Genomic DNA, 13203 nt, shown 5'->3' with positions numbered 1-13203 from the left:
TGCGCTATGGAATCTACTTAAAGAATCAACAATGTGTATGTATTTGCTAATACAAAAATACACACACGTTGAACACTTGTGATTTTGGTTCTATTGTTTTTTGTTCCGGAAATTTTGAATTAAAGAATAAGTACTCAAGTGTATGGTACACGCAAATCGATAAAAGAGAAGTGAAAGTGATAGTAAAAACATATCCATCTCAAACTATTTCAGAGTTAACCGAAGCCTTTATGACAAAACAAATATTTGTATGTATATATATTTGTATTGGTATGTTTGTATATATGTATATAGTCGTATGTACACCCTAAACTGCCATCTCTTTCATGTCCCTCAACTCCATTCAAACGTTGTCTGGTAGAGATCGCCTCGAGCGATAAGACCTCCTCTTTCACCCTATGAATTGTTTTTTTTTTTCTCTCTCTATTTATTATCTATGGTCTGCAAAAGCGTTAATAAATAAATAAAATATTTGTGGCAAATATAAATTAAGAAATGCAACACAGAATGGATGTATTATTATATTATATTGGCGCTAAGATGAGTCAACCAACTGTATTGATGTTGAGTAATACAAACAAAAATACGTGGCTATATATAACAAAATTAATGATTTAATCAAAATTAAACTAGTCTCAAAAAGAAAATATCATTCATTTAACATTAATCAAGGCATGTAATCTTCTATGAAGTTATGTCGTCTCAGCACATAGTCGCACAGTGCAAGGCATAGGTCTGCCCCAAAGATATCTATGGGAGATATACCACAATCGCGAGGCTTAACAAGCGTTATAGAAGAGAACGCTGCTGCCTATCCTTTGGAAACTAGTTTACGGGCAGTGGCAATCCTATATAATTAATAAACAAAGGGTGAATTATGTAAAATTGAATATCGGGAATTAAACCTGTGATCTAAGATTGCAAGTCTCAATCCTCAATCATTGGGCTACAACTGTTATGAAATCATTCACGGGCTTGTAACCCTTGAAACGTATGCATATTGTAAATGCATCAAAGTCAAATTGAAAAATAAAAAAATGTTTGAAAAACAAGTGACGCATTAGTTGACTAACCTTAATTGCACAATTATAACATGATTCTATATGTAATCGTTACTTGTGTTGTAAAATTTAATCTATGTTATTATCAGGAACTTTGTCATAAAAGTTTAACTCTAGAAATCTGATCAAGTTACATCTCAAGTGAAAATTAAATTTAAAGATGAAATAGGTCAGTGTTTAGTGAAGCTATGTTAATAATATCACTACAGCCTTTTATAATTTTGCCACGTGATTAACTGCATATTATCAACAATGCAAACGTTGGCGACAAAGGTGTCAGTGTACTTGTGGTGATCTCGATTATATTGCTACCGAAATCGCTCTACCGCGTCTTAGGTATGCGCGCGGCGGGGAGGGGGCGGTGTCAGGCACAGCGGCGTGCATAATCTTTTTATCTCAGCCCCTACCTTCTTTGTTTACTAAGCCGAAGTACAGCGGTTAGAAAGCTTCTTGAATGTCGACTACAAGCCGGTAAATGTGGCGTGAGTAAACCCCCCCCCCCCACCACCACCACCACCACCACCACCACCACCGGGTGAACCGACGACATAGTTACGGTTGCTGGTTTTTTGGGTAGGCCTATGCCTTGCAAGCAGAAAAAAAGAAGATACGACTTCTAAAAGCGTTTGCGATAAGAGAAGACGCGTAAGAATTATACAAATTAGTTTATATTTTTTCCGACCTTTTTAACTTCATCAAGTATTTGTGAGGTTCAAGTTAAGTAATAAAAAGTGGAGTGAAACGTTCATCTATAAGGTAGATAGACAACCTTGTTAATATCGGAAGACAGTGGATAGAAGCTATACCAATCCTTTTTCAAATATATGGCAGAAACCTATGTACAGCAGTTTTCTGGAGAGTGTGCGTCGGAATTTCACCAAATAATTCTCCCACCTTCTTTCTTGCATCGGACAACAAGACGCACGGATTCACGACTTCCGTACACGGTAGAAATCTCTTCAACTAGCACTATGCGTATCGCTGCTACTTTTGCAGTGCAAACAGGAGTGGAACAAACTTCGTTGTTTCCAGATAACTATAACCTAGGAATATTAACCCTTTCCACTCTAGGCCGTTTCCGCCGGACCTACCAGCAATTTAAGACGTTTTAAGCGCTTTTTGTGATTTTACTACCGCTGACATTAAATGATTAAACACGCAAAGTAACATACAAAACTTGTATATTTTAATACTTAATGTATCTTTACATGTTTACAAGGATAATTTGTTTAACATTATTCCTTGTAATTTTGTTTTGCGTGATATTTATCACAATAGTATGTTGTTTGATGTCTTATGCCAGGTGTACTTCGTTATCACGATTCATGGTAATGGGGATCAAAAACTTTAACTTTTCTATACTCTTTGCCACGGCTGTCAGGTTCGAACTGAGACCAAAAATGCAGTCCGGTTCGTGGCTGCGTACTAATTTCAGATAAGAAGGTTTTATCCCCATTTGAAGGGATCTCATTTTAATCTTCATAAGATTATACAAAGAGAGCATAGGAACCTGCGTCGAAGGAACTAAACACAACTATCGCCGCGCATCAAATTACCGCAGCGTTCGAAGCGTTGAGCGACAGTCACCTCTCGAGTTGCGTCATAAAATTGCGTGGAGAGTGAGACTCACCTCTCGAGTGCAAAGGGTTAAAGAGAAGAGTAAATAGGTTACTTCTAGCATGTAGCATCGGTTACCTATTCGTCGCTTAACATCTGGCGAGACAGATGTTAAATGTTCTGTCAAAGGCAGTGGACTTCTTACTAGTTAAACCATGATTATGATGACGATGTCTTAAACAATACTTCTCAATCTGACCTCTTTGAACACTGGGAGTGAATTTTCCTCAAGTGAAAAATCCTTAGTCACTTTGATGAATACACTTGAAGTGTATTTTAGATATACAAATAACGCATTCACTGGTATACACTTCAATGTTTACACGCACAGTTTCAACACAGCACAGTCTAAAACAGCACAATTGTCAGGCATAGATTTTCCGTAGCATCAGACTGCCACAGTCTGATCCGGTGCTATCAGTAATATTGATAAGCGTTATCAAGTTCCAATGATAAGATATACGCGGACATTCTTCACTTGTAGTTTAATATTATGATCGCGTTTGTTTTCCTTTTGGTACAGTTCACCGCTCCGTCCATTAAAACATAGTAATATGTAATTAATTGTAACCATTTCAACAAAATTACATTTAGCTTATCTCAAACAGGTGATAATGTGGTTTAAAAATGTCACGTCCTTCGTTATCATATGTTAGATTGATTAATATTACACCGCCGACTCAGTGGTTAGAATCTTCTGCTTTCGAAGCAGAAGAAAGTCAGAAGAAGTCGGTTCTTTATCATGTCAGCCGATTATATATAAACATTCCTTAAGTTCTGAAAAGAAATGGTGCAACAGAGCATCAGTAGAAATAAAATTTAAGGCCTTAAATAATAAGTCGAGTACAGCCTGACCACAAGAACACAAAATGGTAAAACTCGAAGTCAACTATCGATGTAATTTAGTAAATGAATAAAAAGTAAAATTAACAATAAAATTTGTAAATTAAAAATTGGTAATTAAAACGATGCTGTAATAAGAACCAAATTTAACAACGAATGCAGATGATGGAAATGAGGTGATGTGTGAAAGATAAAAATGTGATGAATGAAAGAAACTTTGAAGGATAGAACGAAAACATAGATAAATAAGGAAAAAAATATTTGACCCGATATTGTAAAGACCATGGATGCACAGACCGCGGCCCGCCGGTCGAATACTGGTGGCCCGCCGACAGCAAAAATAATACTCTCGTACATTCGAAAAATATTGAATTCTATTCCAGAATAAAACCAAAAAAATTTAATTACCTGTACTTCTGGCGGCCGGCCCGCCATCAGTTCATGATTTGCCCGAGTGGACCCTAGTCTTAATAAGTCTGTGCAACCATGGTAAAGACACCCCACACAAAGCAGGAAGAATCTTTGGGGACCCCGCTTAAAAACGGGAGCTATAAAAAACATAGGTCTGTCCGAAAGTCAGCCATTTAGGCAACTATAGGTAAACTTTTACAGCGCGTTTTTCGTTTCCTACCCAGGGTATAACGTACATAAGGTTTCAAAGGTGGATCGAATATACCTTAGCGGTATATTACTTCTTTTGGTTCGGCTCCATGCAAGAAAAACATAAACAATTTTTTTTTGTCTAAACTACAAGGTTTACAACAAAATTATGTGGAACAACTTCGATTAAGCTTTACTAGGGTCGAACTCGAGTGGCGGTCTGGCGTTAAAATCAGGGAGCAGACAATAGCCTCCCTGATAGGCGGAAAGGAAACTAGGGAAGAATTCCTCTCATGCTGCAAAAAAATAATTAAAAAAGTTATACAAAAAAATAAAAATTTAAGTAGACAATAAGAAAAAAGGTGATATAATGTAACTCAAATGTGATATAAAGTGTGATAAAATGTAAATGAAAGAAAAAAGATATAATGTAACAAGTAATGAGGGAGGAATGAAAGGACACAGAGCAAAAGTGAAAGAAAGCAGAATTGTGGCATAAAAGAATAGAATGAAAGATTATGTGAAGAATGAAAGTAGAGAATGAAAATAAAAAATGATGTGAAAAATATTAAATTGCCAATAAAGACTCTGTCCCACCTAAGAGGGGTACGAGAGGCCCCCAATAGCGGGGGCCATTAAAAAAAAAGCTTTAGTAGGTCTATAGATTGACATTTAAAAAGTAAAAAATTCAAAATGTCCTGAACCCGCCCTACCATGAGATCGATCCACTGTGCGACGACCGGTCTTGCACTGCACGCATCCAAAGACTTCCCGTAACCTTAACTTTGTCATCGGCTCACCTAGAGGGGAGGCAATGGACGTCGCTTGTATCCGCTCGGTGCTTGGGTACCTTTCCGCCCTAACAGCTGTCGACTGCACGAGCTATGTGCTCCGTTCACTGCCACTGGAAACGAGCAATTCTTCGAGTTATATCAGTGATCACTGCTCATTAAATATTTTGTGGGTGTAATTCCATAAAATATATTTTTGGTCATTTGTAACAAGACACAAGTGATATCTTTGTGGAGTTACAAAAAATAAGATCTATGATTTGAAAATATAATTAATAAATATTAGGGGGACTGGAAAGTACTTGTAATGTCGTTTCTGTCGACATTTTTACAGAAAAACCGATTGATTTTTAAGGCTCCGGCTTTGGAAATTTGTATACTAGATGGCAATCGTTTGTTGATAACGAATGTGACTATATTGTTGATTAGAAATAAAAACTTGTTAAAAATGAAGTCGTGTGAATTTAACTTAAGAAGGCGTCATCACTTTTCCGGTCTCCCTAATATAATCACCACCAAAATTTAACCCCTTTGGGGGCCTAATTTCGTAAAATTGTTTAGTATTGATTTTGAAGTTTGACTAGGTTCCGCCTAATGCAATCACTAAATCATAATACAAGGATGGAGGTGAAACATCAATAATAAATATTCATGTCAAAATTTCAACCATATTTTTAAACGTAAACAAAAACCCTGTATTATATAAATAAAAAAGTAAAATATGTAAAAACTAAAGATATATTACAGAAAAATGTAATAGTATAAGAATTGTCACGAGGGATAGGAGGTGATGTAAGGATAGTAACCAACAGTTAAAGTTAGAGATAATGGTCAATAGAATAAAACAAAACTAAGAATTTATTAAAGAAATAAAAGTCCCTATTTTAACCTAGGCGAAGGTAACGAGAGACCACATAAAGGGGGGCCTCTAAATAACAAAAAAACACTGATCATAAGGTCTTTGCAGACTTTTTAATTTGTTTTTCTTTTACAGAAAATGTCCAACTCGCCAGGTGTTTATCCGCGGTGGCAGGTCTCACTGTATAGACGCCTGCAACGCGGAGACCATGTGCGGGGAGGTCAGGGTACCAGAGTACCATTTGAATGTGAGTAATACTTTCTATTAGAGATATAGAACTCTGGAATAAGATTGAGGATATAGGCCATTACGCTTCATGCGACATTTTAACATTACTAAAACATTAAATACCTAATTATCGTACTAATTATACAAAGTAAGATATAGCTATTTAAAGAATTTTTTTTTAAGTAAGAAAAGAACCAATATTTTAGCCACTTCCGCACATGCAATGGTAGTCGTGCAAAGAAATGCACCGCCCGCCAGCCCGCTGATAAATGCGCATGCGGCAAACAATGCGAATCATAGAATCGCCACCGCCAAACTACTCAACACGTGTTTCACCCCTCCACGGGACATCTTCAGGAGTTATGTTACACCGATTAGTGCCAAACACAGAGTCGAGCCAATAGCACGCAGAATATAACCGGTGTGGCGTCAAGGATTTCTGGAGTGGGATCCGTAGACCTACAAGCGCAACGCAAGACGTTAATTCACAATATGGACAGAGGACTTTATTAAAGTTGGCGGTAGACGTCAGAGTAGCCTATGTCCAGGACTGGACGTCGTACAGCTTTAATAATGATGATTATGAATGTTTTTACGTATTATCATATCCACGCACCCTTTTGGTAATTATAAGTAAGTAGCCATTATCTAATATATAAAATTTCCATGTCACAATGCTAGTTACCGTACTCCTCCGAAACAGCTTGACCGATTTTTACCAAATTTTATTTGCGTATTCAGTAGGTCTGTGAATCGGCTACTATCTATTTTCCATACCCCTAAGTGATAAGGGTGGTCCACCCTTAAATTTTTTATTTAATTTTTTATACAAAATTTTTTGTTTTTATTTTTTAAACGGTTTTATTTAGTTCTACCTGTACGGAATTTATTTGTGTCAAAATTAGAAATTGAAATTTAAGCACCTTCCCGTTGTCAGATTGATCTGAAATTTGGTACACACATTTAATTTAGATGACAATACAACATAATAAAATCAATAACATTATAAATCTAAGATGGCCGCCGATACAAAATGGCGTATTACATATTTTTCTTTAACCCCCTCAATATGGGTATCAAATATAAGGGCTACACTAGTAAAACACGATGATTATGACAATATGGGTATCAAAAAACCGTTTAATTTAAAAGTTTTTTAATTGTATTTTTTATGATACAGCATACAAAAATACATATAACCCTAAATTTTCACCCCTCTACGATCAACGCTCATTTTTTATTTGTTAATTAAAAACTTTTTTTTTGCAAAGCAACGTTTGCGGGATCAGCTAGTATAATATATAATTTTAACAAGTTGTCACTCGCACGTTTGCGCAGCGTGAAATTTAAAAGAAACATCAAATCTTATTATTTATATTTCAACCCCTGTCGTGTAGAATTTAATAAAATCCGTTCTTAGCTGATCTCTACTCGGAGAAATTAATATTCTTACCAAATTTTAAGTCTGTAAGGTTAATCATTCCAGAGATATCGTGATGAGTCAGTACATTGGCTAAAATCTCATATATATGTAGACAATAAATGTACTATTTAGTATTAAAACTGCATAGTAATTAGTTGTTTGTATGGCACAAGCTCTAGGACTCCATCGAATCTGGACTGGAGATAATACTTTAGATCAGGGGCGAGCAACCTTTTTAAACATCGGGCCAATTCAAATTTTATCATATTTTGGCAGGCCACACATAATGCCACAGTTTTTAAATATGTACAAAACTTTATTTTTAATTAAAATTAGGATATTAATATAATAATATTTTTTATAACAATACATTGATCAAATAAAAAAAATTAATTTGAGAAATTCTTAGCCGGTCGCATAAACATATTTAATGGGCCGCGTGTTGATCATCCCTGCTTTATATGTATTACTTAAGAAGTTACCGATGTTTTGAGTCACTTGAACCCTAAATGGTGATCTTTGTGGCAGGCGTATGTCTTCTATAGCCTCTATCAGCTGACATTATGTTGATGATTACAAATGAGTTTTATTGGAGGCAGTTTTGATAGGTTCCTCCGCTGTTTTTTGGCGCTTTCTTCTATTTTCTTCTTTCGTTTTCAAAAAGCCCTACACTCTTCTGTTGAAGAAATATTCCATAGCTCGATCGACAAAAATATTTTAAGTGACATTTCCAACATTTTGTTTAAATTTATTAATATATTTTTTTACCTAACCATTGTAAGTCTGAAGGACACTGCTAGTGATGTATTTATAACTACACCGTCTACATTTCAAAAGCCACTCCCACACTTTGACGAATTTCTCCGAGGAGTAATAAATTTTGAAACGACTGGCTAAAAATACATTCCAAAGAAAAGCAATCAAATTTTACATTTTTTGCTATTCGCTTATTACTTCGTTAAAACTATTTTAGATGTCTATATGTAATACTGTTCTTTTGGATGTCCGTAGCATATATAAATTAGAGTTAATAAATTTTTGTTTTTCGTTTGCGTAAATAATGCACTGAATAATCAGGTATAGCATTCGAAAGTATGCCATCTAGTGATCACTGTGAACTTGACTTTCTAATTCCATCGCAAGTCTCAGTTCTCTACCGTTACGTTACCAATGCTTACTGTTTCCATTGCTAATATTTTAAGTAAATTTTTCGCAAAATCAGATTCAATTACAGCTTTGTTTATCTTTTGTTAGAAATGAATTAACGAAACGAAAAACTAAGTAAAAATTAAATTAAAACACTTTTACTTAAGTTTTGTAGTATAAGAAAGTACTGATTTTTTTAAGTAATAGCGGTTTATTATTAACTAAATCGATAAATAAACTAACTGATCCTTCTGGAAAATGTTTTATTTTTTGAAATATATTGCGATAGATCCATAATTGTTGTGAAGTCTCTCATGTGAGCTAGGTATATAAAAATTTAGTTATTGAGACATTGTCGATACCATAGAAATCTTATATCTAACTTAAGTCATAAAATATTCAATACTGTAAAATAACAGAATGTTGTTTACATTTGAATGCGTTTCGTACATTGCTTTTGGTACGAAAATATGTTTCATCTATGATCTTCGACTGTTATGATCATTGATCGAAAAAGATTAGACTTACACTATAAGGACACATGGATGTCCGACCGCCGAAATATTTAGCAAATAGTAGAACGCGGGTAAAAGACGAATTACGCTAACAAGCCAGTCGGGGCTGACGGCGTAGCACCAAAACTTTGCAGGTGAGGTAATTAAGACAATAAAGTTATGCGGGCTCTATTGTGCGTCTCTTGTCATATAGTAGGAACTACAATAAAGGCTAGTTTTTAAAGTAGCTATATTGTTAGTCTATCTCAGAGTTCCCCAAACTTTTTTGTGTCGTAGACCCCTTGCCATGTTTTTCCGTGTTGGGTAGACCCTCTACTTCCCTGATATCGATAATAATAATGTACTTACTTTTCTCCAGCACTCTCAAACATGTGTTGAGATCCACTATCGTGGACCCCCATTATCATTTCATGGATCCCCAAATATTTTTCGCTGACGTAGACCCCTTGCAGGTTGTCATAGACGCCTAGGGGTCGATATAGACCACTTTGGAAATCACTGGCCTATCTCATCTACCCACCCAGCGTTAAACCGTCTTGAAATTGCCTGCTTGTGGTATATAATGACGGGTTCAGAAGAAGGCCGGAATTTATTCGTCTAAACTCTCATGGCGACAATGAAGCCATGATCAGCACATTACCGTGGGTTGCAATAGAGTTCGTAGCGTGTGTACAGAGGGTATTCACGCAGTTCCAGTCTAGTGTTTGCGTTGTTACGAAATTGTACGCAAATAATCAGTATACGTTCGTACCTGTTTGTTACTTTTGTGCCATGAATAAATACATCTTTTGGATACAAATAGTATTTTAATTCAAGCATTATCATGACACGTAACAATAAATGCTATAATATGAAATTCATAAATTAGATCTACAGATGTTGAGAGACCATTTTCAAAATGAAATCATAAACGTGGGTACATGAACATATACGTTTTGACACAAATTTCCGTAAACTATTTAATTTATCAGATCGTCATCAGAGATCATGTTAACTTTTAATTAATCTTACTAATAATCTCCATAGCTAACGCTCAACTTATAATCCGGATTGACACCTTCCTCTTTTTCAGTTACTTCTTCCAATTTCATTTTCCTAAAGTTGTCTTCAAACGATGAAGCATTTGTACTATTTTCATTATCAATATTCACCTTGTTATATTTTTCATTCGTTGTAAAATCTTCAATGTCTTTATCTTCTTTTGCTAATTCTGTTTTGCTATTTTGACCCTCTATAGAAAACACCTCAGAATCATTCATATCTTTATTGAACACATTCGTATTTTGTACAGTATTTGTTTCGTTTGAATAATTTGTTATATCAGGTATTGAATTAATATCAGTAAAGTTTATCTGTTGTTTAAACAAACCGTCCAAGTGGCTTCTAAAATATACACTATCGTCTGTGTCGTTTATGTTTTTAGATGCGAAGTGATGGTTAATTATATGGTCGCTTATTATTTCTCGTGTTGGAGGTTCTAGCTTAAATTTAGGAGAAACTGAGGTTGATTTGTAAAGTCGGATAGGACCACTAGTTGCTATAATCTCTTTAATATAAATTGAATCTTTATAATTATATTTGTTTTTCACTGCCCTTGTAGACTTAACACCGGACATACCTCTGTATCTTGTCGATCCCGTATCTTCGTTACTATCCACTAGTTCATTAGATTCTAACAAATTATTGAAAGCTGTGGTTTTCGCTCCGAATATTTTAAACGGTTCAGAACTTAGTTCCGGTTTTCGAAATGTGTTAAAACTTTTTAAAGTTGTTTTAGTTCTATAAAAGTTGTTTTTGTATTTTTCTTCGATTTCACGTTTTAGTTGATCTAAATTATAAAAGGTAGCTTCTGTTGTGGTTTTGAATTTCTTTTTTAACGGTTGAACCTTCTTTTTAGGTCTTTCAACCGGTTTGTAATATTTTAAAATTTGTTTGGATGGTTTTTCAGGGTAAATATCTGCCATTTTCTTTAGTTGCTTTTTAGATATCTCTTTATTCGGTATAGGAGACTCTAGTGTATTGTAAGAATAGAATTTTGGAAAATCGAGTTTTTGATTGGGCATGAAATCAAAGTTAACTCCCTTCTTCCATTCGAATTTGGGCGTCTGTCTATGATCTTGTGTAAGGATCAAGTCGTAAGTGTAATAATTCGTCGTTTTTGTCATTGTATTTGGTCTGTTTAAATACAAATCCCTGTGAATATCTCCACCGATTTTCTTAACTTGTTCCACTGGGGATCTCCATCTCTTCTTGTCGGATCTCTTATCGATTTCATCACCGTGTGCAGTCACACGATTAACAGCACCAGTATATTTATAAGTCTCTTCCTCACCACTAGATGGCAGTTGGTGATGGCGGGATCGATCGTGGTACATATTCCACTCATCATCAGAGACTTTATTGACGTCGGCATTTTGTATGTTCTCTTCTGAGATATTTGTAGCTTTGGTAACTCCAGCTTGCGCTATGAAATGGGCTATCTGATCAGCGACTGACTCGTCGACGAATTGCCGTGCTATCTTCCTCACGTCTTCCAAATTCGCAGTCAATAATACTAGAGAATAAGTCAATTGTGTTGTTATTAATAGTTGAATACCTGAAACAAGTTTATTTAATTACTATCAGTTGGTAGACACTGTCATTGTAGCTTAGATCATGGATTTAATTTAGATTTGTGTAAGCTTTATCATGTTTCATCTATTTATTTACACTTGTACACCATAGATATTAACTAACAAAAGGAAGAGATACAGAGGCGGTCTTATCGCTTTAGGCGATCTCTACCAGATAACCTTCGGTTGGAGATGAGAGACATGAACATGTTATAGGACACAGAAATCTGATTCAAATTACTCATAGGATTAGTTTCATTGTCATCATTATCGTTTCCGGACTAGGATGTTACCTACCATAGGCCTCTCCTATAGACTTCCAATAGGATCTGCATCTAACGACTTCCACAGTCTAAATCCAGTGATTTCTGATGAAGTAGATATGATTGTCTGTCTAACTTTCGGGTGGATTTCCTACGCTGCATTTACCGGTCTTTGGTATCAACTCTACTTTATTTACTTTTGATGGCCTCCGCTATTGGGAGCCTTTCGTTCCCCTTACTTATTTATGGGACAGGGACGTTTTTATCTTTTAATAATTCACTTTCCATTCTTTTTTTATTTCCATGCTCTTCTGATATACTTCACACGATCTATCTCATCGTTCATTCATCGCCTCACTTCCTTCGCCTCGTTCCTTACTATCACAGCTTTTGGTTATCACCTTATTTTTACTTGATCTTGTCTTTACTCCACTTTATGACCATAGATATCTGCTGGGGACATCTGTTCTGCTCGCTACGTGGCCTGAATACTGTCAATTTAACACGCTAATCCGCTGCAGCATATTAGTAACTTTCGTTCCTCTACCTGTCTCATTACACTTTTCCCATATTAGAGTAAAATTAATTGATTACAACGCCATCTATCGAAGATCCAAAAATATCGTACTTCTCTACACACCTAGAAGTCGTTACGCAATATACTCACTCGCTGAAACGATCTCTTGGCAGAATTACAAGCATAACCTTCTCCACAGCTTGTAGAGCGACTTGGATCTTGCCAATGTGGTTCAAGTGAGACCACGTAAGGATTATTTATTTATTTATTTATTTAATATTCTTTATTGTACACGCTAGGATACATATAAATAGCTTTATTATAATAAACAAAAGAGTACAATGAACGGTCTTATCACACAAGGCATTCTCTTATAGACATCCTTAGTATGGAAAAGGTAGAAGTATAAATAATGGTTAGTTAACATATACAAAATATACATATACATAAACATACATATTAGTGTATTAGCCACATTTTCCCCTTAGTATGATTTGCTGTTATGTTACTTTAAGCACGATATACTTAACTTTGAATTTTGTTTAAAAAAAAAAAACAATACATTATGTACTAAAGATCCAATGAGCACCCAAAACCATGTAGAACAGTTAGAACGAATGAATAGACAATATCAGAATACACTTCAACACTTTTTTGTAACAAAATCCTGGGAGGCAAATTATCTAAATAGAAAAGTACCACGACGCCAACGTATTAAAATAGAAGGG

The 13203-nt window shown here is 35.3% G+C and overlaps 2 protein-coding genes across 2 annotated transcripts in view; one reads left to right on the top strand and one right to left on the bottom strand.

The window, feature by feature from the left end:
• The window catches only part of LOC137927341 (leishmanolysin-like peptidase), a 132554-nt gene that overhangs the window by 92849 nt on the left and 26502 nt on the right, over positions 1-13203 (top strand). Inside the window, exon 5 of the mRNA XM_068771135.1 lies at positions 5907-6018. Coding sequence (XP_068627236.1) covers positions 5907-6018 — 112 coding nt within the window. The remainder of the gene's footprint in view (positions 1-5906; positions 6019-13203) is intronic.
• Positions 10067-12518, bottom strand: LOC137927425 (uncharacterized). The gene is made up of 2 exons (XM_068771231.1): positions 12360-12518; positions 10067-11679 (listed from the first exon to the last, which is right to left on the bottom strand). Exon 2 carries the CDS (start codon positions 11456-11458, stop codon positions 10094-10096), a length of 1365 nt encoding a protein of 454 aa, XP_068627332.1. The 5' UTR covers positions 11459-11679; positions 12360-12518; the 3' UTR covers positions 10067-10093.

Source organism: Battus philenor, unplaced genomic scaffold (genome assembly GCF_028537555.1).
Source record: "Battus philenor isolate CCGP_79_NKW_IND1 unplaced genomic scaffold, ilBatPhil1.0.hap1 SCAF_30, whole genome shotgun sequence".
NCBI lineage: Eukaryota > Metazoa > Arthropoda > Insecta > Lepidoptera > Papilionidae > Battus > Battus philenor.
This window is presented reverse-complemented; position numbering and strand designations above follow the sequence as displayed.

Excerpts from the sequence above, each read along its gene's own strand:
- LOC137927425 (XM_068771231.1), bottom strand. The coding sequence starts at position 11,458 with ATGTACCACGATCGATCCCGCCATCACCAACTGCCATCTAGTGGTGAG.